The sequence below is a fragment of the Phyllobates terribilis genome, unplaced genomic scaffold (genome assembly GCF_046119375.1).
Source record: "Phyllobates terribilis strain yellow unplaced genomic scaffold, ASM4611937v1 Scaffold_3__8_contigs__length_932513732, whole genome shotgun sequence".
Classification (NCBI taxonomy): domain Eukaryota; kingdom Metazoa; phylum Chordata; class Amphibia; order Anura; family Dendrobatidae; genus Phyllobates; species Phyllobates terribilis.
This window is the reverse complement of record NW_027362763.1, coordinates 382548267-382569570: the sequence shown is the minus strand read 5'-3', so window position 1 is coordinate 382569570 and position 21304 is coordinate 382548267. Positions and strand designations below refer to the sequence as shown.

The following is a 21304-nucleotide window of genomic DNA, read 5'->3' as shown; positions in this document are numbered from 1 at the left end:
GATGGCCAATTTAGCTAAAGGTCTGAAAAAGCTACAGGGAATTTTCCAATTAAGAAATTCCAACGGAGTAATTCACACAAATCCTAAATCAATTAATGAGATCCTAGGCTCATTTTATAAGGACTTATATAAAAATCCAAAACAAGCCTTGCCCCTCTCCAATACACTCTTAGATAGGGTCAAATTACCTTTATTTTCAGAAGAACACAAATCGATATTAAATAAACCTCATTGGAAGAGATTACTAATACAATTAGAAATTTAAAACCAAACAAAGCCCCTGGACCTGATGGATACACTTCTGATTTCTTTAAATCCTTAAGGGAAGAGGTTTCCCCGTTATTAGTATCGATCTTTAACAAAATAACTAATGGCGATCCCATTTTCCCTTCCGCAAATGTTTCTTATATCAAATTATTACTAAAAACAGGCAAAGATCCATTATCCCCCAATTCATACAGACCGATTTCCCTTATAAATATCGACATCAAGCTATCGTCTAAAACAGAGGTCCCCAACCTTTTTTGCACCAGGGACCGGCTTTAAGCAAGACCAGTTTTCCATGGCCCGGTGGGGGTGGGGGCGGGGCTTTGGTCATATGGGGGTGGGGTTATGGAGGGGTGGAGCTGTATGGGGAGGATGCTGGCGGGACCTCGGTGTACAGCGCTGCTAAGTAGCAGCATTGTACATTGAGCCTCAGTGTATACAGCGCTGCTGCTTAGCAGCGCTACACACTGAACACCGGTACCGGGAGCCGCGTCACTGAAGCCAGTCTGCTGCCCCAGCACGCCCCACATAACATGTTCTGCCGGGGGCGTGTCAGTGAGGAGAGCCTGCCGCCCCACCCCGTCAGGAACACACCATGCTGTGCAGGAGGGCCGCGTCACTAAGACCCGCCCCGTGACGTACAACAGGTACCATGCTGTGCTGTGGAGGGCTGCGTCACTAAGACCCGCCCGACGCCCCACCCCGTCCTGCATAATGTTCTCTGCCGGGAGCTGCGAGCTGTCACGGCTATGGCAGAAAACATTATAAATCCACACAGAGCGAGTTCTGACCAGGCGCAGGGCCGCGGAGCTAGCTGTCAGCGGCAGGGCCGGCTCCAGGTTTTTCTGGGCCCCGGGCGAAAGAGTCTCAGTGGGCCCCTTTAAAACATACCACGATTCATGATGCAGAGATACGGCGGAGAAATATATATATATATAGTACAATGCAAAGATTTCACTTCATGAGTGATATCTATTGTAAATTCTACAATAGCTCAGAAACCGGTGAATCGCTCCACACAGAATAGTGGCCCCCATATAAGGCTCCATACGGAATACTTGCCCCCATATAAGGCCCCATACGGAATACTGGCCCCCATATAAGACCCCATACGGAATACTGGCTCCCATATAAGGCTCCATACAGGATACTGGCCCCCATATAACGCTCCATACAGGATACTGGCCCCCATATAACGCTCCATACAGGATACCGGTCCCCATATAATGCTGCATGCAGGCTGTTACCCCCCACATAATGCCCCATACAGGCTGTCCCCCCCTTATAATGCTCCATGCAGGCTGTTACCCCCACATAATGCCCCATACAGGCTGCCCCCCCCCTTATAATGCTCCATGCAGGCTGTTCCCCCCCCACATAATGCCCCATACAGGCCCCCCCCTTTTAATGCTCCATGCAGGCTGTTACCCCCCACATAATGCCCCATACAGGCTGCCCCCCCTCTTTATAATGCCCCATGCAGGCTGTCACCCCTCCTCTTTATACTGCCCCATGCAGGCTGTCACCCCCCCTCTTTATAATGCCCCATGCAGGCTGTCACCCCTCCTCTTTATAATGCTCCATGCAGGCTGTCACCCCTCCTCTTTATAATGCTCCATGCAGGCTGTCACCCCTCCTCTTTATACTGCCCCATGCAGGATGTCCCCCCCTCTCTTTATAATGCCCCGTGCAGGCTGTTCCCCACCTTATAATGCCCCATGCAGGCTGGTCCCCACCTTATAATGCCCCATGCAGGCTGTCACCCCTCCTCATTATAATGCCCCAAGCAGGAATCCCCCACCTTATAATGCCCCATGCAGGCTGTCACCCCTCCTCTTTATAATGCCCCAAGCAGGATGCCCCCCCTCCCCTCTTTATACTGCCCCATGCCTCCATACATTAAAAAAAAAAAAAAAAAAAAAAAATCAAATACTCACCTCCCTTCTCCTCACCTGCTACCTGCTACCTGCCGCCCGCTGCCCGCTGTCCGCTGCTCGGGTCCGGACTCCAGTGTTGTCGGCGTCTTCCCGCTCTGCGCTCCCTGTGACGGCTCAGGGGAGGGCGCGGTGTAAAGACGTCACCGCGCCCTCTGACCTGAGACGTCACAGGGAGCGCAGAGCAGGAAGACAGCTGATCTGCGGAGGCACGGGGAGAGGTAAGTATCGGGCTGCCGGGGCCCTGAGCAAGCGGCAGAGAAGGGCGGGCGCTGACACCGCTCTCCTCCGCCCATAGCCCAGCGGGGTGCGCGACCGCCAGTGGGCCCCTCTGCCTGCTCAGAGCCCCGGCATTTGCCCGGGTGCTGACGCCGGCCCTGGTCAGCGGCGCCGCGGACCAGCTGAAAAACCCCAACGGCCCGGTCCTGGTCCGCGGACCGGCGGTTGGGGACCTCTGGTCTAAAATAATGGCTGACAGACTGGCCTCTATTCTACCCCACCTTATATCTCCTGTACAAGCAGGCATTGTTAAGGGACGCTCAGCCACGCTAAATATTAGGAAAGTACTGTTGGCGCTAGATAAAATCCACTCTACACCTAAATTAAAAGATTCCCTGGCGATTGTCTCCCTAGACGCCGAAAAGGCCTTTGATAACATTAGCTGGGATTGGTTGTATAAGGTCTTAACCAAGATGTCATTGTCTGGCCCCTTTTTTAATTATATACGTAGTTTATACATGTCTCCAAAAGCTCAGGTGTATACCCCGGGTTTTCTATCCACTCCTCTTGAAAAGGGAACGAGACAAGGGTGTCCTTTGTCCCCCCTACTTTTTAACCTAACACTAGAACCCTTAGTTCATACTCTATAGGACCCTAAAACTTTTTCAGGCATCCAATTTACTAAGCAATCAATTCAGGCGGCATTTTTTGCAGATGATATTCTGTTTATGTCGGATCCCATCCTGCATTTACCTCTAGTATTGGATTTACTTAAAAATTTTGGTACTTACTCTGGGTTTAAAATAAATGCTAAAAAATGCGAATTACTACCATTAACTGAAAAAGGAATAAAACTTTACCCAAAAGGATATTTTAACGATATTATTATAGCTCCTTCTCATATCAAGTATTTGGGCATAAAAATAGGTCGCTTGCCATCCTCTTTGTACACGTTAAATTATCCCCCCTCATCAAAAAAAATACTAATCAATTGAAGTCATGGCAGGATTTGCCCTTGTCTTTTTTAGGCAGGGCACATTTTGTCAAGATGATCAGTGCGTCTAAAATTATGTATCAACTCCAAACTCTACCACTGCTACTGAAACACTCTGATGTGACTACACTCAACAGGGCCTTCAGTCATTTTATATGGAGAGGAAAACGTCCTAGGATTAACCTAGACAAACTTATGTCATTCAAAGACGATGGTGGCATCAATTTTCCAAGCATCAGGAACTATAACCTTGCCTGCCTCTTTCGCTACATAATTGACTGGCTCCACAAAAAAGACATACATACTCTGATTACTCTTTGGAATCAGATTATGCTTACCCCTTCAATTTAACTGCACTTCTACACTCTCGCTATACTTCCCTACCCCTAGCAATCAAAAAATCTGTAACTTTTAAAGACACCATTTCCGCTTGGAAAGCGGTTAGGAAGAAATATGGCCTCTGTTTCAGAATTTCTAAGCACCTGCCGCTATGGCGGAATCCAGAATTTCCACAGGGCATTGAAAACAAATTATTTTTAAATGGCAGCAAGCAGGTATACATAACATATCTCACCTACTTCACCCAACCGATCAGAGATGGTTGACGTACCCAGAGTATATGGATAAGTATGATCTACCTCTCCAACATGGCTTTCAATATGAACAAATTAGACTTTCCATTATGTCAAATTTAAGGGATGTCACTTTCGAGACCTCCCAAAAAGAATTGGACGTCATTCTACTATCCCCAACAGGCACCCCCTCAATATCTAATCTTTACTCAGTTATGAAATCCAATTTGTTAAAGATACACCCTGACATTTTCTTTAAATATTGGAAGAAACAATTGGAAGACGTTGAAATTCCCACTAAGATCAGATTAGGCTGGAAGTTATTTAGAAAATACATTATAAATGAAACATGGAGAGAAACTCAATATAAAATCATACACGGGGCCATTTATGCCTTTAATATACCGAAAAAAGATCCATTATCAAATAGACTAATTGCATGCCCTAAGTGTCATCATCCACACTCTGACCTTATGCATGGCCTATGGTCCTGCACCGATTCAACAGCATATTGGGATCAGGTTTCAGATTTGATTCATACTATATGGGGTCCAGGGTATACCCTCTCTCCATACTTAGCCCTACTACATTATTGGAGTAACCCAGAGAACCCCTACAAAAAAACAAAAAGGCCCCCCTAAATCTGCTCCATACTCTACTCTTCCTGGCAAAAAACAGATATTCAAACATTGGCTAGACACCAACATTCCCCCCACAGCAGAGCTGATGATCCAACTGAAACACTTTATGGGAGTAGAACAACTAGATGCCCCCAGTAACAAGGATCAACAGGCTGGCAAATTTTTATCAAAATGGAAACAGTTTATTATAACGTGTTGCTCTCGGACTGAAAAAAATAAAATTGTTGAACCATTTACCTCTACAGAATGGTATATTCTAGAGGATCTAAACAACAACTTAGGACTATTACGCGTAAACTAAAACATGGGAGATAATCAGTACGAATTACTTATATTTACTTAATTCCTTTTCCTGACAATGATGACTTTAAGTTGTTAATACTTAATCTTTGTTTGTTATGCCAGTTAATCACAATTTATTGATTTTACATTGTGCCTGATCTGCGTACAGGCTCTTGATTAATATTCATTTTGGCTCTGTTCATAGGTCTTTATATGTTTTTTCTTTTCTGAAAATCCAAATAAAAATTATGTTTAAAAATAAAAAAAAAAAAAACATTGGACAGTGAAAAATAAAAATCATGTGTTAACCCCAGAAATGTTGTTTTAGCCTCAAATTTTCCATTTTCACAAAGGTAACAGGAGAAAATGGACCACATAATTTATTGTGCAACTTCTCCTGAGTACAGGGATACCTCATATGTGGTCAAACACTTGTTTGTGCGCATGGCAGGGCTTGGAAGGGAAGGAGCGCCATTTGATTTTAGGAGTGCGAAGTTGTGTGGAATAGATTGCCAAAGCCATGTCGCAATTGAAGAGCTGCTGAGGTTCCAAAACAGCAGAAATTGAATTCTGGAGCGCAATTTTATCTGGAATAGAATGCAGATGCCATGTCACATTTTAAGAGCCCCTGACATGCCAAAACAGCAGAAACCCCCACAAGAGACCCCATTTTGGAAACTACACCTCTCGAAGAATTCCTCCAGAGGAGTAGTCAGCATTTTAAACCTACAGGTATTTCACAGAATTGTATAACATTGGGCTGTGAAAATGAAAAGTTACATTTTTTCCAATAAAATGTTATTTTAGCCCCAGATTTTACATTTTCACAAGGGGAAATTGTGTAACAAATGATGTGGTCATTTTTACCTATTTTTATGAACATGGCAATACCCCATTTGTGGCTGTACAGTACTGTTTGGCCACATGGCAAGACTCAGGAGGGAAAGAGAGTTAGTTGACAGAAACCGCCTCAACTGACCCCAATTTAGAAATTACACCCCTCTGGGTGTATTGATGGTGTAGTGATTTGGACTCCATGGGTGCTTTCCAGAAACAAGCAGCAGTGGGCGTTGCAAAGTGAAAATGCAAATCTGCCATTGTAGTGACCAGTAGATTGTAGTGCCCATACATTGTGCTCAGTTGTACTTCTGGAGACACACACCCCATAAATTAAGTGGGTCGCATCACTACAGAAATGTTAAACATGTGGACGCTAGCTGTGGTTAAGGCACACTGTGAAGCTCAGGAGGAGGGGCATTTGGATTTGGGAGACCAGACGTCGCTGGATTTCTTCTGGTGGGAGCCACGTAACTTTTCCAGAATCTTTGAGCTACCGGGAATGTGGAAACCCCCTATACTTCTATTAACAGATGATGCACCTTAGTGGGTTGAGTAGAAGCTTTTATTGGTGGTATTTTGGGGTATAAAACATTTTGGATCAGTTCACATTTATCCTGCGCTCCACGCTGAGCACTTACATCAGGGTTTCCATCTAAATCTACAAAATATGCGATTCGGATGAAACCCCCAAGGGATCCATTCACTACAATGAGGCAGAGATACTCTGGCCTCTGTTCAGTGGTATCCGGCTTTTCAGAGGTGTAAAGGAAGGTAAAGAAATTTCTTGAGATCTATGAAATTTAGACACGACTTTAGGTAAAAAGGCCGAGTCTGTCTTCAAGATTACTCTATCCTCCAGCAGCCAGGTAAAGAGGATGTGGGGGGGGGGAATCTCCCGACAGGGCTTGTATGTCACTCACCCTACAGGCTGATGTTAAGGCTATCAGGAGTATGGTTTTAGGTTTAGCTGTAACGCACACTTTGATGAACCTAGACACCCACCTGTTCCCTGCCAGGTTATAGTTATAAAGTGCCCCCAGGGCTAAAACCTGAATCTTTAGGGTACTAAACGAAAGCCCCCGTTCCCTCCCTTTCTGGAGGAACTCAGACTGTTCTGAGGGGCACCTTCCCTTCTGGAGAGGACCCCGTGGATGACAAAATTTTTCCAGGTCCTACCGCATATTCTTGTTGTAATTGGTTTTCTACTGCTTAGTAGGGTGTAAACCAGATTTGAAGAGAATCCTTTACTCTCTAGTAACGACCTCTCAAGTTCCAGGCTGTTAAATGCAAGCATGTCACTTGAGGATGGAAAATGGATCACTGGGACATAAGGTCCGAAATCTCTGGAAGGATCCAGGGTTCCGTGACCGACATATTTTTCAGCCAGAAGAACTAAGGTCTCTTGGGCCAGAAGGGGGCTATCAGAACTACTCTTACTCCGTCCTGTCTGATCTTTCTTAGTACCGCTGGAATCAGACAGATCTGAGGAAAGGCATATGCCAGACGGAAGTCCCAGTAGATTGGAAAAGCATTCACCTCTTGGGGATTTTCTCTCTAGTTCATAGAGCAAAACCTTTCCAGCTTCCAGTTTAGCCTGGTAGCGAAAAGATCGATCTCTGGACAACCCCACATGGCCACAATCTGGTCGTACACCGACATTTTTAGGGACCACTCCCTGTCGTAGTTGTCTGGTTTGACGCTGCACTTTCCATTGATGTGCGAGGCGGACAGTGACCGGAAATTTGTTTCCACCAGGAAAAATATCCGGCTTGAAATCTGCATCGGGCTCTGGAGCGAGTGCCTCCCTGATGATTTATGTATGCGACCGTGACGGGTATTGGGGAGGGCAGATGTTCTCGCGGGGATACTCATGGGGCAGTCAGTCATCACAAACTTGTCTGGTGGGCGTTTCAGAAATTCTAGCCTCAACCCCGATTTTATTAGGCAGAGGATCCAGACACTGGAGGAGATTTTTTCCCAGGCTGGAAGGAAGAGAGAGAGCCTCCCCCCCCCCCACCTGGGAAACAGTCATTTGGGGGGTCTCTTGCGCTCCTGGGAGGGACCACCGAAGAGAAACCCCCTATACTTTTTGGATCGGTCATCCCACTCGTCCTGTTCCCTAAACATAATCTTTCGGTTAAACTTCTTCCTCCGAAAGGGCTGCTTGAAAGAGGAAAAGGGGGTTTTTGTGAAGTCTTTTTTCTGATCTCCTGCGTTCTCGAGGATGTTGTCTAGGGCTGTACCGAATAGGTATTCCCCTTCACAAGGGAGAGAACACAATTTCACCTTTGCCTGCATGCCTCCTAGCCAGCATTTTAACCACACGTCTCTGCGTCCTGAGTTGGACAATGCCGCTGATATGGCCGCTAACCTTGCTGAAGCGGCTGAGGCGTCTGACAGGAAGGCCGCTGCTCCCTTCATTACCGGGAGTGTTGCTAACATGGATTCTCGGGGCATTATCTTTTAGCTGAACCTCTAGCTTACTCAGCCAGATCATTAGTGATCTGGCTGTACACGTTACCGCTATGGCTGGCTTTAAGGCCCCGGCTGACGACTCCCATGTGCCTTTTAGGGAAGTATCGATCTTCCTATCTAGGGGGTCTTTTAGCATCCCTGTACCCTCAAATGGAAGGCAAGACTTTTTTGAGGCTTTTGATATAGCGACATCTAACTTGAGGGCCTTACCCCAAGAAGTCGTTCCTTCCTCCTCAAAGGGGTACTTCCTCTTAAAGGCAGAATGAAGGGAACCCTTTTTCTCCGGTTTCTCCCATTCCTTGTTAATGAGTTACGGCACTCTATCATTGATGGGAAAGATTTTACGTTTTCTTCTCTGATCTAGAATCCCAAACATTATGTGTTGCACCGATTTCTTGGTCCTGCAGTCAACTAGCCCCATGGTAGATCTTACGGCTTTCACCAGATTATCTACTTCATTTAGTGGAAAGCAATGACTGGTTCCTGAGTCACTTTCAGAAGAGGAAGAGCCCGAGGAAGACTCCTGCAAGACCCCTTCATCTGACTCCATAACTGACAAAGTGGGAGATCTTTTGCGTCGTGCTGTTCTATGTGTGGAATAGGGATCTCAAGGAGTTTTACACCTCTGTTATATGAGGGACCTCAGATTGGAGGAAAAATTAGCATTTTCTTCTGAAACCGTCTCGTCAATACAAGATTGACACAACCTTTTATGCCACGTTCTGGCTAACCCCTAACCACACAAAGCGCAGGCTCTGTGGTTAGATTTAGTAGCACATTTTTTGGGGTACCTCCTACCATAGGGCAGAGAGATAGAGAGAGAAAGAAAACCTCATTAACAGGCTGGACTTTCACACAAATCACTCACCACTCAGAGGATATAAAGGGGTACCACAAAAGGAAGCAGAATGTCGTCCAAAATCTCTTCTTTCGAGACTGCAGAATCCTCAATCCTGCTGGAGCTGTGCCGACTCCTGGACTCCGTGGTCCTGTGCCCTCCACTTGAGCGGCCACCATCTGACCGAGGCTACTGCTTTTCCTGAGGGCGTTTCTCCCATAGGCTTGTCCCCGGTTGGGAACGCTGAGGTTGTAGCTCTGGCTCCTGCAGCAGTTGCGGCTGTATTAAAGAGGGCTGCTCCGACTCCATTGAGACCTATATGAGCCCCTGGCCAGCGCACTCCTCTTCCGCTATCGCCCCCCCGGAATTCTTGATCCGGTTAAAAGGTCCCAGCACGCATCATCAGGGTGCGATGTGACACATGGCTGGGAGGCGCAGCTGCCGGCCACCATGCTGTGACGGTGCCGCAGCCCACGCTACGTCCGACGGACGAGACCCAATAGAGCCCGAAACCGCCGCAGCCAAGACTGTGTCCTGCTTGAGGTCGGATGGCCCAGGTCTGGGAATCTTTTCTTCTTTCTGCCGCCGTCCAGGAGGCTCCCCAGTCAAGGACAGGAAACCACTGAGGCGCAGAGGCACGCCACCCTTTTTAGCTTGAAGGGCGGATCCCCTCTCTCGTTAGTGCTGTCATGGATTTATTTTTTACGCTGTTCCTCGTACGGTATAAGTGATTAGATGACTTTATTCTTCAGGTTGGTGCGGTTACAGCGATATTTATAAAGGGTTTTTTTTTGTTTGTTTGTTTTTTTTTTATGTTTGCCTGCTATTACACAGTAAAAAAAATATATATACTGTGTTTTTCGGACTATAAGAAGCACTTTTTTTCATCCAAAATTTTGGAGGAGGAAAGTGGGGGGGGTGCGTCTTATAGTCCGACATACATATTATATCTATATCTATATATATATGGAGCAGTGAATATTCATTTTCCTTAATAGAACGCACACTGTACCTGCAGCGTAGCTCCTGGTAAGTATGGCACCCCTTCATCCATCATTCTGGTATGTATGGTCCCCCTCATCCCTCATCCTGGTATGTATGGCACCCTTCAGCCATCATTCTGGTATGTATGGTCCCCCTCATCCCTCTACCTGGTATGCTTGGCACTCCCTGATCCCCATCACGCTGCACACAAAAATAGAAAAACAATTATGCTCACCTCCTCTCTCCTCCAGCGCTGCGTCCTGCTCTGCTGCCGACTGGGATCTCACTGTGTGAGCCGCGCATGGGGTTACTGCCATGCGCCCTCACCCTGTGAGAACCTGTGCCGGTATAGTCACTGCTCCCCACGCCGGGACTGTGTGCATGGGGAGCAGTGACCATTCACTCACCTTAATAGCGCGCACACTGTAGCCACAGCGCGGCTCGTGTTGCCGCTCTGCGGTCTGTGTGCCCGCTATTAAAGTAAAGACCATGAATATTCACTACTATCCACTCCCATGGGTTGTAGTGAATATTCATGGTCTTTAATAGCGGGCACACAGACCGTAGAGCGGCAGCAGGAAGAGGGATGATGGGTGCCAATCATACCAGGAAGAGGGATGAGGGGTGCCAATCATACCAGGAAAAGGGATAAGGGGTGCCAAGCATACCAGGAAGAGGGATGAGAGGTACCATTCATACCAGGTAGAGGGATGGAGGGGTGCCATACATACCTGGAAGAGGGATGGAGGGGTGCCATACATACCTGGAAGAGGGATGGAGGGGTGCCATACATACCTGGAAGAGGGATAAGAGCCACATATAACAGGAAGGAGGGGGCCATATATACCAGGATGGTGGATATTAACAGAATTGGGGGACATTACCCCTATAACAGCGTCAGCAGCAGACCCCCTCCCCCTTAACAGTGTATCATGACTACATTTTTTGCTTAGAATAAAAAAATTATTTTCCCTCTCTAAAACCTAGGTGCGTCTTATAGTCCGAAAAATACGGTATAATTTTTTAAGATTTCTGCTGACAGTCATGTGAGGGCTTGTTTTTTTGTGGGAGGAGTTGGAGCTTTTATTGGTACCATTTTTGGGCACATATTTTTTGATTGCTTTCTATTCCAATTTTTGGGGGAGGCAGAATGAACAAAAACCAGCAACTCAAATTGTTTTTTTGTGCCATTCACCATGTGGAAAAAGTTGAAAGGCTTTATTTTCCATATTTTAAAGACAATGAAAATATTAAAAATTAACAACAACTAAAGACTCATATACATACACTTAGTACATACAACACACACTCATACCGGTCCCCATGCCCATACCCTCTCCCCCAAAATTCCATGAACAACTTATGCAGATATAGGATAGAACTAAAGATACCGAAGGCTCTGCTGGGAATCCTATTGGACAGGGTCTGCTATTGTTAACCACCAACCCCAGACCTTATCAAAATGTATAAGCACATCTCTTATTTCTATAGAGGACTTCATATAGTGGAATATATTTATTGACTAATTGCAGCCAGTGGAGCATACCTGGGACTTCTATGCCATTCTAATTATTTTTTTAGCACAGAAAAACAGAAACCTAAAAAACAGTCTATGGTAGGACCAATCAATAATCTCATGTACAGTATAATACCCAGAACGCAGACTTTAGGGGACAAAACCCTAGGGAATTCAAAGTGTTCATGAAGAAACAGTAGTAGATCAGATCAGAATGGAAGAATGTTTGGACAGGACCAAATTGAGTGCAGAAAGGAGGCTATCGCCGCTTGACAATAAAAACACAAATCATCCAGTGCCATCCCAAACCTCCTCAACCTTTCTGGATGTAGTAAACTCTATTTAGAAATTTTGTCTGGATCAAATAGTCCCTAGCACTCACCACTGAGGAATAAAATGCATTTCCACCTCTCCTCATTCCTCCACAGTTAAGTCCGGTATATCCACCACCCATTTCATATAAGCCTTATCATAAGGCTTGACAACAGATGACTGGAGAAGAGAATATGCCGGTGTTAGGTGTTTAGGTAAATAGAGGTCCCCAAGACCTCCAATTTTAAAACTCCTAGAGACACTGACGCCTTAAAAAACTGTGCACGCACTGCGTGATGGAGGTGTATGCATAGTAACTTATTGGTATCAGGAACCCCATAACTAGCTTTGAAGATTTCTAAAGGTAAGCAATTCAGAAGTATCTGAGAAAATATGAAAGGTGAATTTGACACCGTACCTCGCCAAGAGGACCACATCAGGAAAAGAATATAAGGTGAGTAATGGCTCAATGGCCACTGCGAACAGTAGAGGAAACAAGGGGCACTCCTGCCTAGTCCCGCTTTACAAAGGAAAAGGTTGCGATGTAGCCAAATTAGTTTGAATTCTAACTCTCGGAGAATCGTATAACAGTGTAACCCAAGTACAAAAACTGGGACCAAACTAGAAGTGCAACAGTAATGAATGCAAATGTAGTCTATAGTTGCATCAGGAACTCCATTAAAGTCACCCATGTATAATATAGGGATAAACGGAAAAGAAACAACCTTTTGGAAAATCAATTCCGAAAAAGCAGAGTTGAAAGGTGATGGCACGTAAATGTTAACCTGTAATTAAGAAAAGTTACCTAGTGTGCAGTGAACCATAACATACCCTCCAAAATGATCACATGCAACCTGTGTAATTGCAAGTGGGAGGGATTTGGTCACAAGTCCAGAGACCCCCCTCCCCGAGAATACGTAGAATAAGTTGCATGGTATCCTCTAGCAATCCAGGCTCTTTTTAGGGCTAGAATCTTCTGGCCTGTGAGATGCATCATCTGTAAGCAAATTATATGTGGCACTTGTTTCTTAACAAAATCTATTACAATGGCTATTTTAAATTTGGAATTAACCCCTCTCACACTCCAGCTCAGCACAGTAAGTCATCATCTCTAAACATTGCAAATGTATCTGATCCAGAAATTACCATAGTCTGAGTGAAGGAAAGGAGGAAAATTGGAAGAGCCCCAAGCAATCCCCAGACACACATCATACCATACAGAAAACCATGAGTAATTATCAAAAATAACATTCCCCAACAAGTAACATGGGATAACATTCCTGCTAAACACTGTCTAATAGGAAGTAGCATAGACCCTAATCACTAGCTCTATCTGAAGAACTGCAGTCTTTCAGCAAAACCTGAGAACTAATAAGTACTGAAAAAAAATATGTTATAACTGAGGTGGCTCAGTGCTAATTGCTGGGGGACTAGTCGTGGGGGCGTTGCTTTCCCCAGACTAATCATGTCCCTGGGTGTGAGTAATATGAACTGCAAGAGCAGTGACACTGATGGCTCTTTGAAAATCGGTGCCTCCCTGACAATGCACGGTAAACTGGGTGTACATCATCCTTCATAGGCACAGTGCACATGCTCAGAGGGGCAGCAATGACTTCGGACTCAGCCAGCATTTAGAGAGCCAATGAAGGAAGGGCGCGTACACCCTGCTTACTGTGTAATGGCTGGCTGTGTCCTACGTCACCGCTGCATCCCTGGCCATGTGTGGTGGGCTGATGAAGCGGGGGAGCGCACACCTGACTGACTGCATATTGTCAGGGGGGCAGAGATGTGCAATTCATGACACTCATACCCACAGGGGCATGATGACATGGCTATATGACTAATTGTAGACATGCATAAAAAGACATTTAAAGAACACATCCTAGAAAGAAAACATTTCAAGAAGTAACTCACGTTTAAGTCTCTCAATGGCAAAGGTCTCAAACTCTGTAAGAGAAATGTTTTCGGTTGGTGGAAGCTGATAGAACTGAAGACTGAACAGGTATTGATCGCCCTTCCTATCTCCAGTTAATCTCTGATGTCTCTGATTCCTGGTGAACTGCATCTTCAACTCCAAGAGTGTGATTAACCAATGCAACCCTGCAAATTCAGAAAGAAAACAAGTTAAAAGATGTTCATTGTGTAGCTTAAAAAATAGTCATAGCCATGTCTTGCAGCCAGCAATGTTAATCTGTAGGTCATGTATATAGCGATCAGTTGTAATAGTAGTTACAGCAGCGACCTCACACCCCTCATATCTCTAAGTCTCCAGAACACAACATAATAATCCAGCGATGGCCTCACTAGATCTCTATACCATGCAGATCACAGCCTCCCTATCGGCCACCTCTAGTTACACAGCCAGATATTCTACTTTCTTCTATACTGTGCAGATCCCATAGGTTTCTATGATAGTATTTATTGGGCACATTTGTCCTTATGTCACAAATTACTCAGGTTTACGCATGGATAACTTTTGCTCTGCATTCACAAAATGTTTTTGGGGCATTTTTAACCCCCTTCTAAAAAAAAATAAATAAATAAATTAAAAAAAAAAAAACAGTCGGTTGATAGTGCTTCGCATTAACTATCAACACCAGAGTAGGGTGTGACCAAGGTGCCCCAGAGAACCCATACTGCCAGGAAAAGCCCCCGTGGCTCCCCCATCGGCACAGTTAAGTGTTATATGCAAAGTGTGGGTGTGTGGGGGAGGAGAGGGAGGGAAGGTGGGGTTGTGTGGTTGTGTTACAACATATCAGTAGAAAAAGACATGGATCCCAAATCTTATACACTGATCTATGGCAGCTAAGCATAATTTACAAAACTGAACACAATGTTCTTAGTTAACATTTTGATCAGAAAGTATAAGCCCACTACCACGTGTGACCGGGAGCAGCGGAGGTTTTGCCTGGCAGCATGGATGCTGGAGAGCACCTCAGTCACTCCCATTGCTTGCGCGGTGTCCATGGAGCACACTACGACTAACAAGTTATGGACCACTGAGAGGTTCACCATGACATGGCAGTGGGCTTATACATTCTGATCAAAATGTTAACCAAGAACCTTGTGTCAAGTTCTGTAAATGTTGCTTAGCTGCAGTAAATCAATGTATAATATTTGGATGTGTGGTCCTTGTTTTTTTCTACAGTTGTGTTTGATCATTATTAGCTTTTTTTTTTTCCCCCCAAAATGCAGCTTGTTGTAGGTTTGGAGTTCTTTTCCGCAGACTTCTCAATAAAACATGAAAATGTCAGAAAAAAATGCATGTTATATAATGTTACAGAATGAAAAAACAACCGTTAAATACGCCATTAAAAAAAATTGGCGATAAAAACTAAATAAAAAAAAAGCTAAAAAATATTATGCAAAGAAAAAGGTCCCAAAATAACACAATGGGGAACGTTCATCAGACCTGTCTAATTCTTAGTGCAGATTGTGGAAATGCGCCAGATCTATCGGGAGGGGCTCCTGCATCTTTACACCACCTGTTTGCCTTACGTTGCAGCAGAAATATGAGCCAAAATGTTAGTGCCTAGCGTCCTGTGACTGGCTTATCAGACAGGGGCATGGCATTTTTCATTTTCAACACGGCAAGTCCCTGCCGGACAAGAAGCAGAAAGTGATTAACACACATAAGCCATGAAAGACAGTTTGGCTGCAGTGGTCAGGTGTCTGGATGAGGACATCACCCGGGCACAGCCATATGGTGTCCTCATACATAAGCCATGAAAGACAGTTTGGCTGCAGTCGTCAGGTGTCTGGATGAGGACATCGCCCGGGCACAGTCATATGGTGTCCTCATACATAAGCCATGAAAGACAGTTTGGCTGCAGTGGTCAGGTGTCTGGATGAGGACATCACCCGGGCACAGTCATATGGTGTCCTCAGACATAAGCCATGAAAGACAGTTTGGCTGCAGTCATCAGGTGTCTGGATGAGGACATCGCCCGGGCACAGTCATATGGTGTCCTCATACATAAGCCATGAAAGACAGTTTGGCTGCAGTGGTCAGGTGTCTGGATGAGGACATCACCCGGGCACAGTCATATGGTGTCCTCATACATAAGCCATGAAAGACAGTTTGGCTGCAGTGGTCAGGTGTCTGGATGTGGACATCACCCGGGCACAGTCATATGGTGTCCTCATACATAAGCCATGAAAGACAGTTTGGCTGCAGTGGTCAGGTGTCTGGATGAGGACATCACCCGGGCACAGCCATATGGTGTCCTCATACATAAGCCATGAAAGACAGTTTGGCTGCAGTGGTCAGGTGTCTGGATGAGGACATCGCCCGGGCACAGTCATATGGTGTCCTCATACATAAGCCATGAAAGACAGTTTGGCTGCAGTGGTCAGGTGTCTGGATGTGGACATCGCCCGGGCACAGTCATATGGTGTCCTCATACATAAGCCATGAAAGACAGTTTGGCTGCAGTGGTCAGGTGTCTGGATGTGGACATCGCCCGGGCACAGTCATATGGTGTCCTCAGACATAAGCCATGAAAGACAGTTTGGCTGCAGTGGTCAGGTGTCTGGATGTGGACATCGCCCGGGCACAGTCATATGGTGTCCTCATACATAAGCCATGAAAGACAGTTTGGCTGCAGTGGTCAGGTGTCTGGATGTGGACATCGCCCGGGCAGTCATATGGTGTCCTCAGACATAAGCCATGAAAGACAGTTTGGCTGCAGTCGTCAGGTGTCTGGATGTGGACATCGCCCGGGCAGTCATATGGTGTCCTCAGACATAAGCCATGAAAGACAGTTTGGCTGCAGTGGTCAGGTGTCTGGATGTGGACATCGCCCGGGCACAGTCATATGGTGTCCTCATACATAAGCCATGAAAGACAGTTTGGCTGCAGTGGTCAGGTGTCTGGATGAGGACATCACCCGGGCACAGTCATATGGTGTCCTCAGACATAAGCCATGAAAGACAGTTTGGCTGCAGTGGTCAGGTGTCTGGATGTGGACATCGCCCGGGCACAGTCATATGGTGTCCTCATACATAAGCCATGAAAGACAGTTTGGCTGCAGTGGTCAGGTGTCTGGATGTGGACATCGCCCGGGCACAGTCATATGGTGTCCTCAGACATAAGCCATGAAAGACAGTTTGGCTGCAGTGGTCAGGTGTCTGGATGTGGACATCGCCCGGGCACAGTCATATGGTGTCCTCAGACATAAGCCATGAAAGACAGTTTGGCTGCAGTGGTCAGGTGTCTGGATGTGGACATCGCCCGGGCACAGTCATATGGTGTCCTCAGACATAAGCCATGAAAGACAGTTTGGCTGCAGTGGTCAGGTGTCTGGATGAGGACATCACCCGGGCACAGCCATATGGTGTCCTCATACATAAGCCATGAAAGACAGTTTGGCTGCAGTCGTCAGGTGTCTGGATGAGGACATCACCCGGGCACAGCCATATGGTGTCCTCATACATAAGCCATGAAAGACAGTTTGGCTGCAGTCGTCAGGTGTCTGGATGAGGACATCGCCCGGGCACAGTCATATGGTGTCCTCATACATAAGCCATGAAAGACAGTTTGGCTGCAGTGGTCAGGTGTCTGGATGAGGACATCACCCGGGCACAGCCATATGGTGTCCTCATACATAAGCCATGAAAGACAGTTTGGCTGCAGTCGTCAGGTGTCTGGATGAGGACATCGCCCGGGCACAGTCATATGGTGTCCTCATACATAAGCCATGAAAGACAGTTTGGCTGCAGTGGTCAGGTGTCTGGATGAGGACATCACCCGGGCACAGCCATATGGTGTCCTCATACATAAGCCATGAAAGACAGTTTGGCTGCAGTGGTCAGGTGTCTGGATGAGGACATCACCCGGGCACAGCCATATGGTGTCCTCATACATAAGCCATGAAAGACAGTTTGGCTGCAGTGGTCAGGTGTCTGGATGAGGACATCACCCGGGCACAGCCATATGGTGTCCTCATACATGCACAGCGCCTGTCAAGTGCGGGCTCAGCAGCTGCATCTGCCTGTATAAGCAGCGCTGATCCCAGCTGTTTAAGGGAAACCTGACCTGTAAAAAGCACTGAAGACCAGAAAAAAGACATAACAGCAGAGGTTTCCCGTCCTCCTCTCAGATAAAGAGTTAATTATATAGATCACAAAGTTTAGAAAACCTTTCTGGATCCACAGGAAACATTCTCTGATCATCAGGGAACACAGAGGCGGAGATGGGACCGGGGCATTACCACACAGCAGCTAATGAGGGGCAACACCATCCAACAACGGGGGCATGAAAAACACAAGTCACACGCAGTCATACGGTCACTGAGGAGAACAGACCTGGTCCTGAAGGGGTTAAGTGACCTGTAGCCTGTGCCCAGCGCACCTGAGAATACCGCAGGGCAGGGTCAGTGCAGGATGTCGCGACCAGAGCAGAGCAGGCGACACTGCGCCTCCTCCTCGGCGGCTGTCAGGAATCTCGCGCCGTCAGATTGAACGCGGGAAAATGGACACAAGACATAGACGAAAGCAATCGAAGTGCCGAGCGGATCGCGTTATTCTCAGCGGAAAGGTTCTCGTACTCCAGTACTTTACTGCCTGCTGGAAACCCGAGGTGAGGTAGTATAATAACTGCTGATAACCCACTCACCTACAGTCCCGCAGCCTCTATTCACTGCAGACCCAGTACGTCATCACAGCACGTGACTAGTCACCTGACACTGGCCGGGTCAGGCATTGTGACCGATCCCAGACATGTCAGATCGTGCTGTTACTACACTTACTAGAGTGGGAGGAGAATTCAATAGTTGTTTCAATGTATAGGTGGTGAATGTATGATCCCTGGGGTCCCACCTGCCACCACTCCAGTGTCCCACTGCTCCGGGATCCCACCAGCCACCACTCCAAGGTCCCGCCAGCCACCTCTCCAAGGTCCCAGTCCCATCACTCCGGGATCCCACCAGCCACTGCTCCAGGGTCCCACCAGCCACCACTCCAGTGTCCCTTCACTCCGGGATCCCACCAGCCACCTCTCCAGTGTCTCACTGCTCCAAGATGCCACCAGCCACCACTCCAATGTCCCATCACTGCGGGATCCCACCAGCCACCACTCCAAGGTCCCACCAGCCACTACTCCAAGGTCCCACCAGCCACTGCTCCAAGGTCCCACCAGCCACTGCTCCAAGGTCCCACCAGCCACCACTCCAGTGTCCCTTCACTCTGGGATCCCACCAGCCACCTCTCCAGTGTCCCACTGCTCCAAGATGCCACCAGCCACCACTCCAGTGTCCCATCACTCCGGGATCCCACCAGCCACCGCTCCAGTGTCCCATCACTCCGGGATCCCACCAGCCACCTCTCCAGTGTCCCACCAGCCACTGCTCCAAGGTCCCACCAACCACCGCTCTAATGTCCCATCACTCCGAGATCCCACCAGCCACCACTCCAAGGTCCCACCAGCCACCGCTCCAAGGTCCCACCAGCCACTGCTCCAAGGTCCCACCAGCCACTGCTCCAGTGTCCCATCACTCCGGGATCCAACTAGCCACCTCTCCAGTATCCCACCGCTTCAAGGTCCCACCAGCCACCACTCCAGTGTCCCACGGCTCCAAGGTCCCACCACTCCAGTATCCCATCACTCCGGGATCCCACCAGTCACTACTCCAGTGTCCCATCACTCCGGGATCCCACAAGCCACCGCTCCATGGTCCCACCAGCCACCGCTCCAAGGTCCCGCCAGCCACCACTCCAGTGTCCCACCGCTCCAAGGTCCCACCAACCACCGCTCCAATGTCCCATCACTCCGGGATCCCACCAGCCACCACTCCAAGGTCCCTCCGCTCAAAAATCCCACCAACCACCGCTCCAATGTCCCATCACTCCGCGATCCCACCAGCCACCACTCCAAGGTCCCACCAGCCACTGCTCCAAGGTCCCACCAGCCATCACTCCGGGATCCCACCAGCCACCACTCGTGTCCCATCACTCCGGGATCCCACCAGCCACTATCCCAAGGTCCCACCAGCCACCTCTCCAGTGTCCCACCAGCCACTGCTCCAAGGTCCTACCAGCCACCACTCCAGTGTCCCATCACTCCAGGATCCCACCAGCCACCGCTCCAGTGTCCCACCAGCCACTTCTCCAGTGTCCCACCAGCCACTGCTCCAAGGTCCCATCACTCCGGGACCCGACCAGCCACCTCTCCAGTGTCCCACCAGCCACCACTACAGTGTCCCATCACTCCGGGATCCGACCAGCCACCACTCCAGTGTCCCACCGCTCCAAGGTTCCACCAGCCACCACTCCAGTGTCCCACCGCTTCAAGGTCCCACCAACCACTGCTCCAATGCCCCATCACTCCGGGATCCCACCAGCCACCACTCCAAGGTCCCACCAGCCACCTCTTCAGTGTCCCACCAGCCACTGCTCCAAGGTCCCACCAGCCACCACTCCAGTGTCCCATCACTCCGGGATCCCACCAGCCACCACTCCAGTGTCCCATCACTCCGGGATCCCACCAACCACCGCTCCAATGTCCCATCACTCCGGGATCCCACCAGCCACCACTCCAAGGTCCCTCCGCTCAAAAATCCCACCAACCACCGCTCCAATGTCCCATCACTCCGCGATCCCACCAGCCACCACTCCAAGGTCCCACCAGCCACCACTCCAAGGTCCCACCAGCCACTGCTCCAAGGTCCCACCAGCCACCACTCCAGTGTCCCATCACTCCGGGATCCCACCAGCCACCACTCCAGTGTCCCATCACTCCGGGATCCCACCAACCACCGCTCCAATGTCCCATCACTCCGGGATCCCACCAGCCACCACTCCAAGGTCCCTCCGCTCAAAAATCCCACCAACCACCGCTCCAATGTCCCATCACTCCGCGATCCCACCAGCCACCACTCCAAGGTCCCACCAGCCACTGCTCCAAGGTCCCACCAGCCATCACTCCGGGATCCCACCAGCCACCACTCGTGTCCCATCACTCCGGGATCCCACCAGCCACTATCCCAAGGTCCCACCAGCCACCTCTCCAGTGTCCCACCAGCCACTGCTCCAAGGTCCTACCAGCCACCACTCCAGTGTCCCATCACTCCAGGATCCCACCAGCCACCGCTCCAGTGTCCCACCAGCCACCGCTCCAAGGTCCCATCACTCCGGGACCCGACCAGCCACCTCTCCAGTGTCCCACCAGCCACCACTCCAGTGTCCCATCACTCCGGGATCCGACCAGCCACCACTCCAGTGTCCCACCGCTCCAAGGTTCCACCAGCCACCACTCCAGTGTCCCACCGCTTCAAGGTCCCACCAACCACTGCTCCAATGCCCCATCACTCCGGGATCCCACCAGCCACCACTCCAAGGTCCCACCAGCCACCTCTTCAGTGTCCCACCAGCCACTGCTCCAAGGTCCCACCAGCCACCACTCCAGTGTCCCATCACTCCGGGATCCCACCAG

General features: G+C 48.4%; 2 protein-coding genes across 4 annotated transcripts in view; one reads left to right on the top strand and one right to left on the bottom strand.

The window, feature by feature from the left end:
- Positions 1–18589, bottom strand: part of PRIM2 (DNA primase subunit 2) — a 164385-nt gene extending 145796 nt beyond the window's left edge. Inside the window, exons 1-2 of one of the 3 annotated variants that reach the window (XM_073675471.1) lie at positions 18491–18589; positions 13789–13974 (exon numbers count right to left, since the gene is read on the bottom strand). In XM_073675471.1, the coding sequence (XP_073531572.1) occupies positions 13789–13939 (151 nt within the window). In that variant the 5' untranslated portion in view covers positions 13940–13974; positions 18491–18589. Of the gene's footprint in view, positions 1–13788; positions 13975–18180; positions 18469–18490 lie in introns of those variants that run through there. The other 2 variants (XM_073675472.1, XM_073675473.1) reach the window with 2 other exon arrangements.
- RAB23 (RAB23, member RAS oncogene family) overlaps positions 18327–21304 on the top strand; it is a 51419-nt gene continuing 48441 nt past the window's right edge. Inside the window, exon 1 of the mRNA XM_073675480.1 lies at positions 18327–18454. The gene's annotated coding sequence lies outside the window, so the exon portion shown is untranslated. The remainder of the gene's footprint in view (positions 18455–21304) is intronic.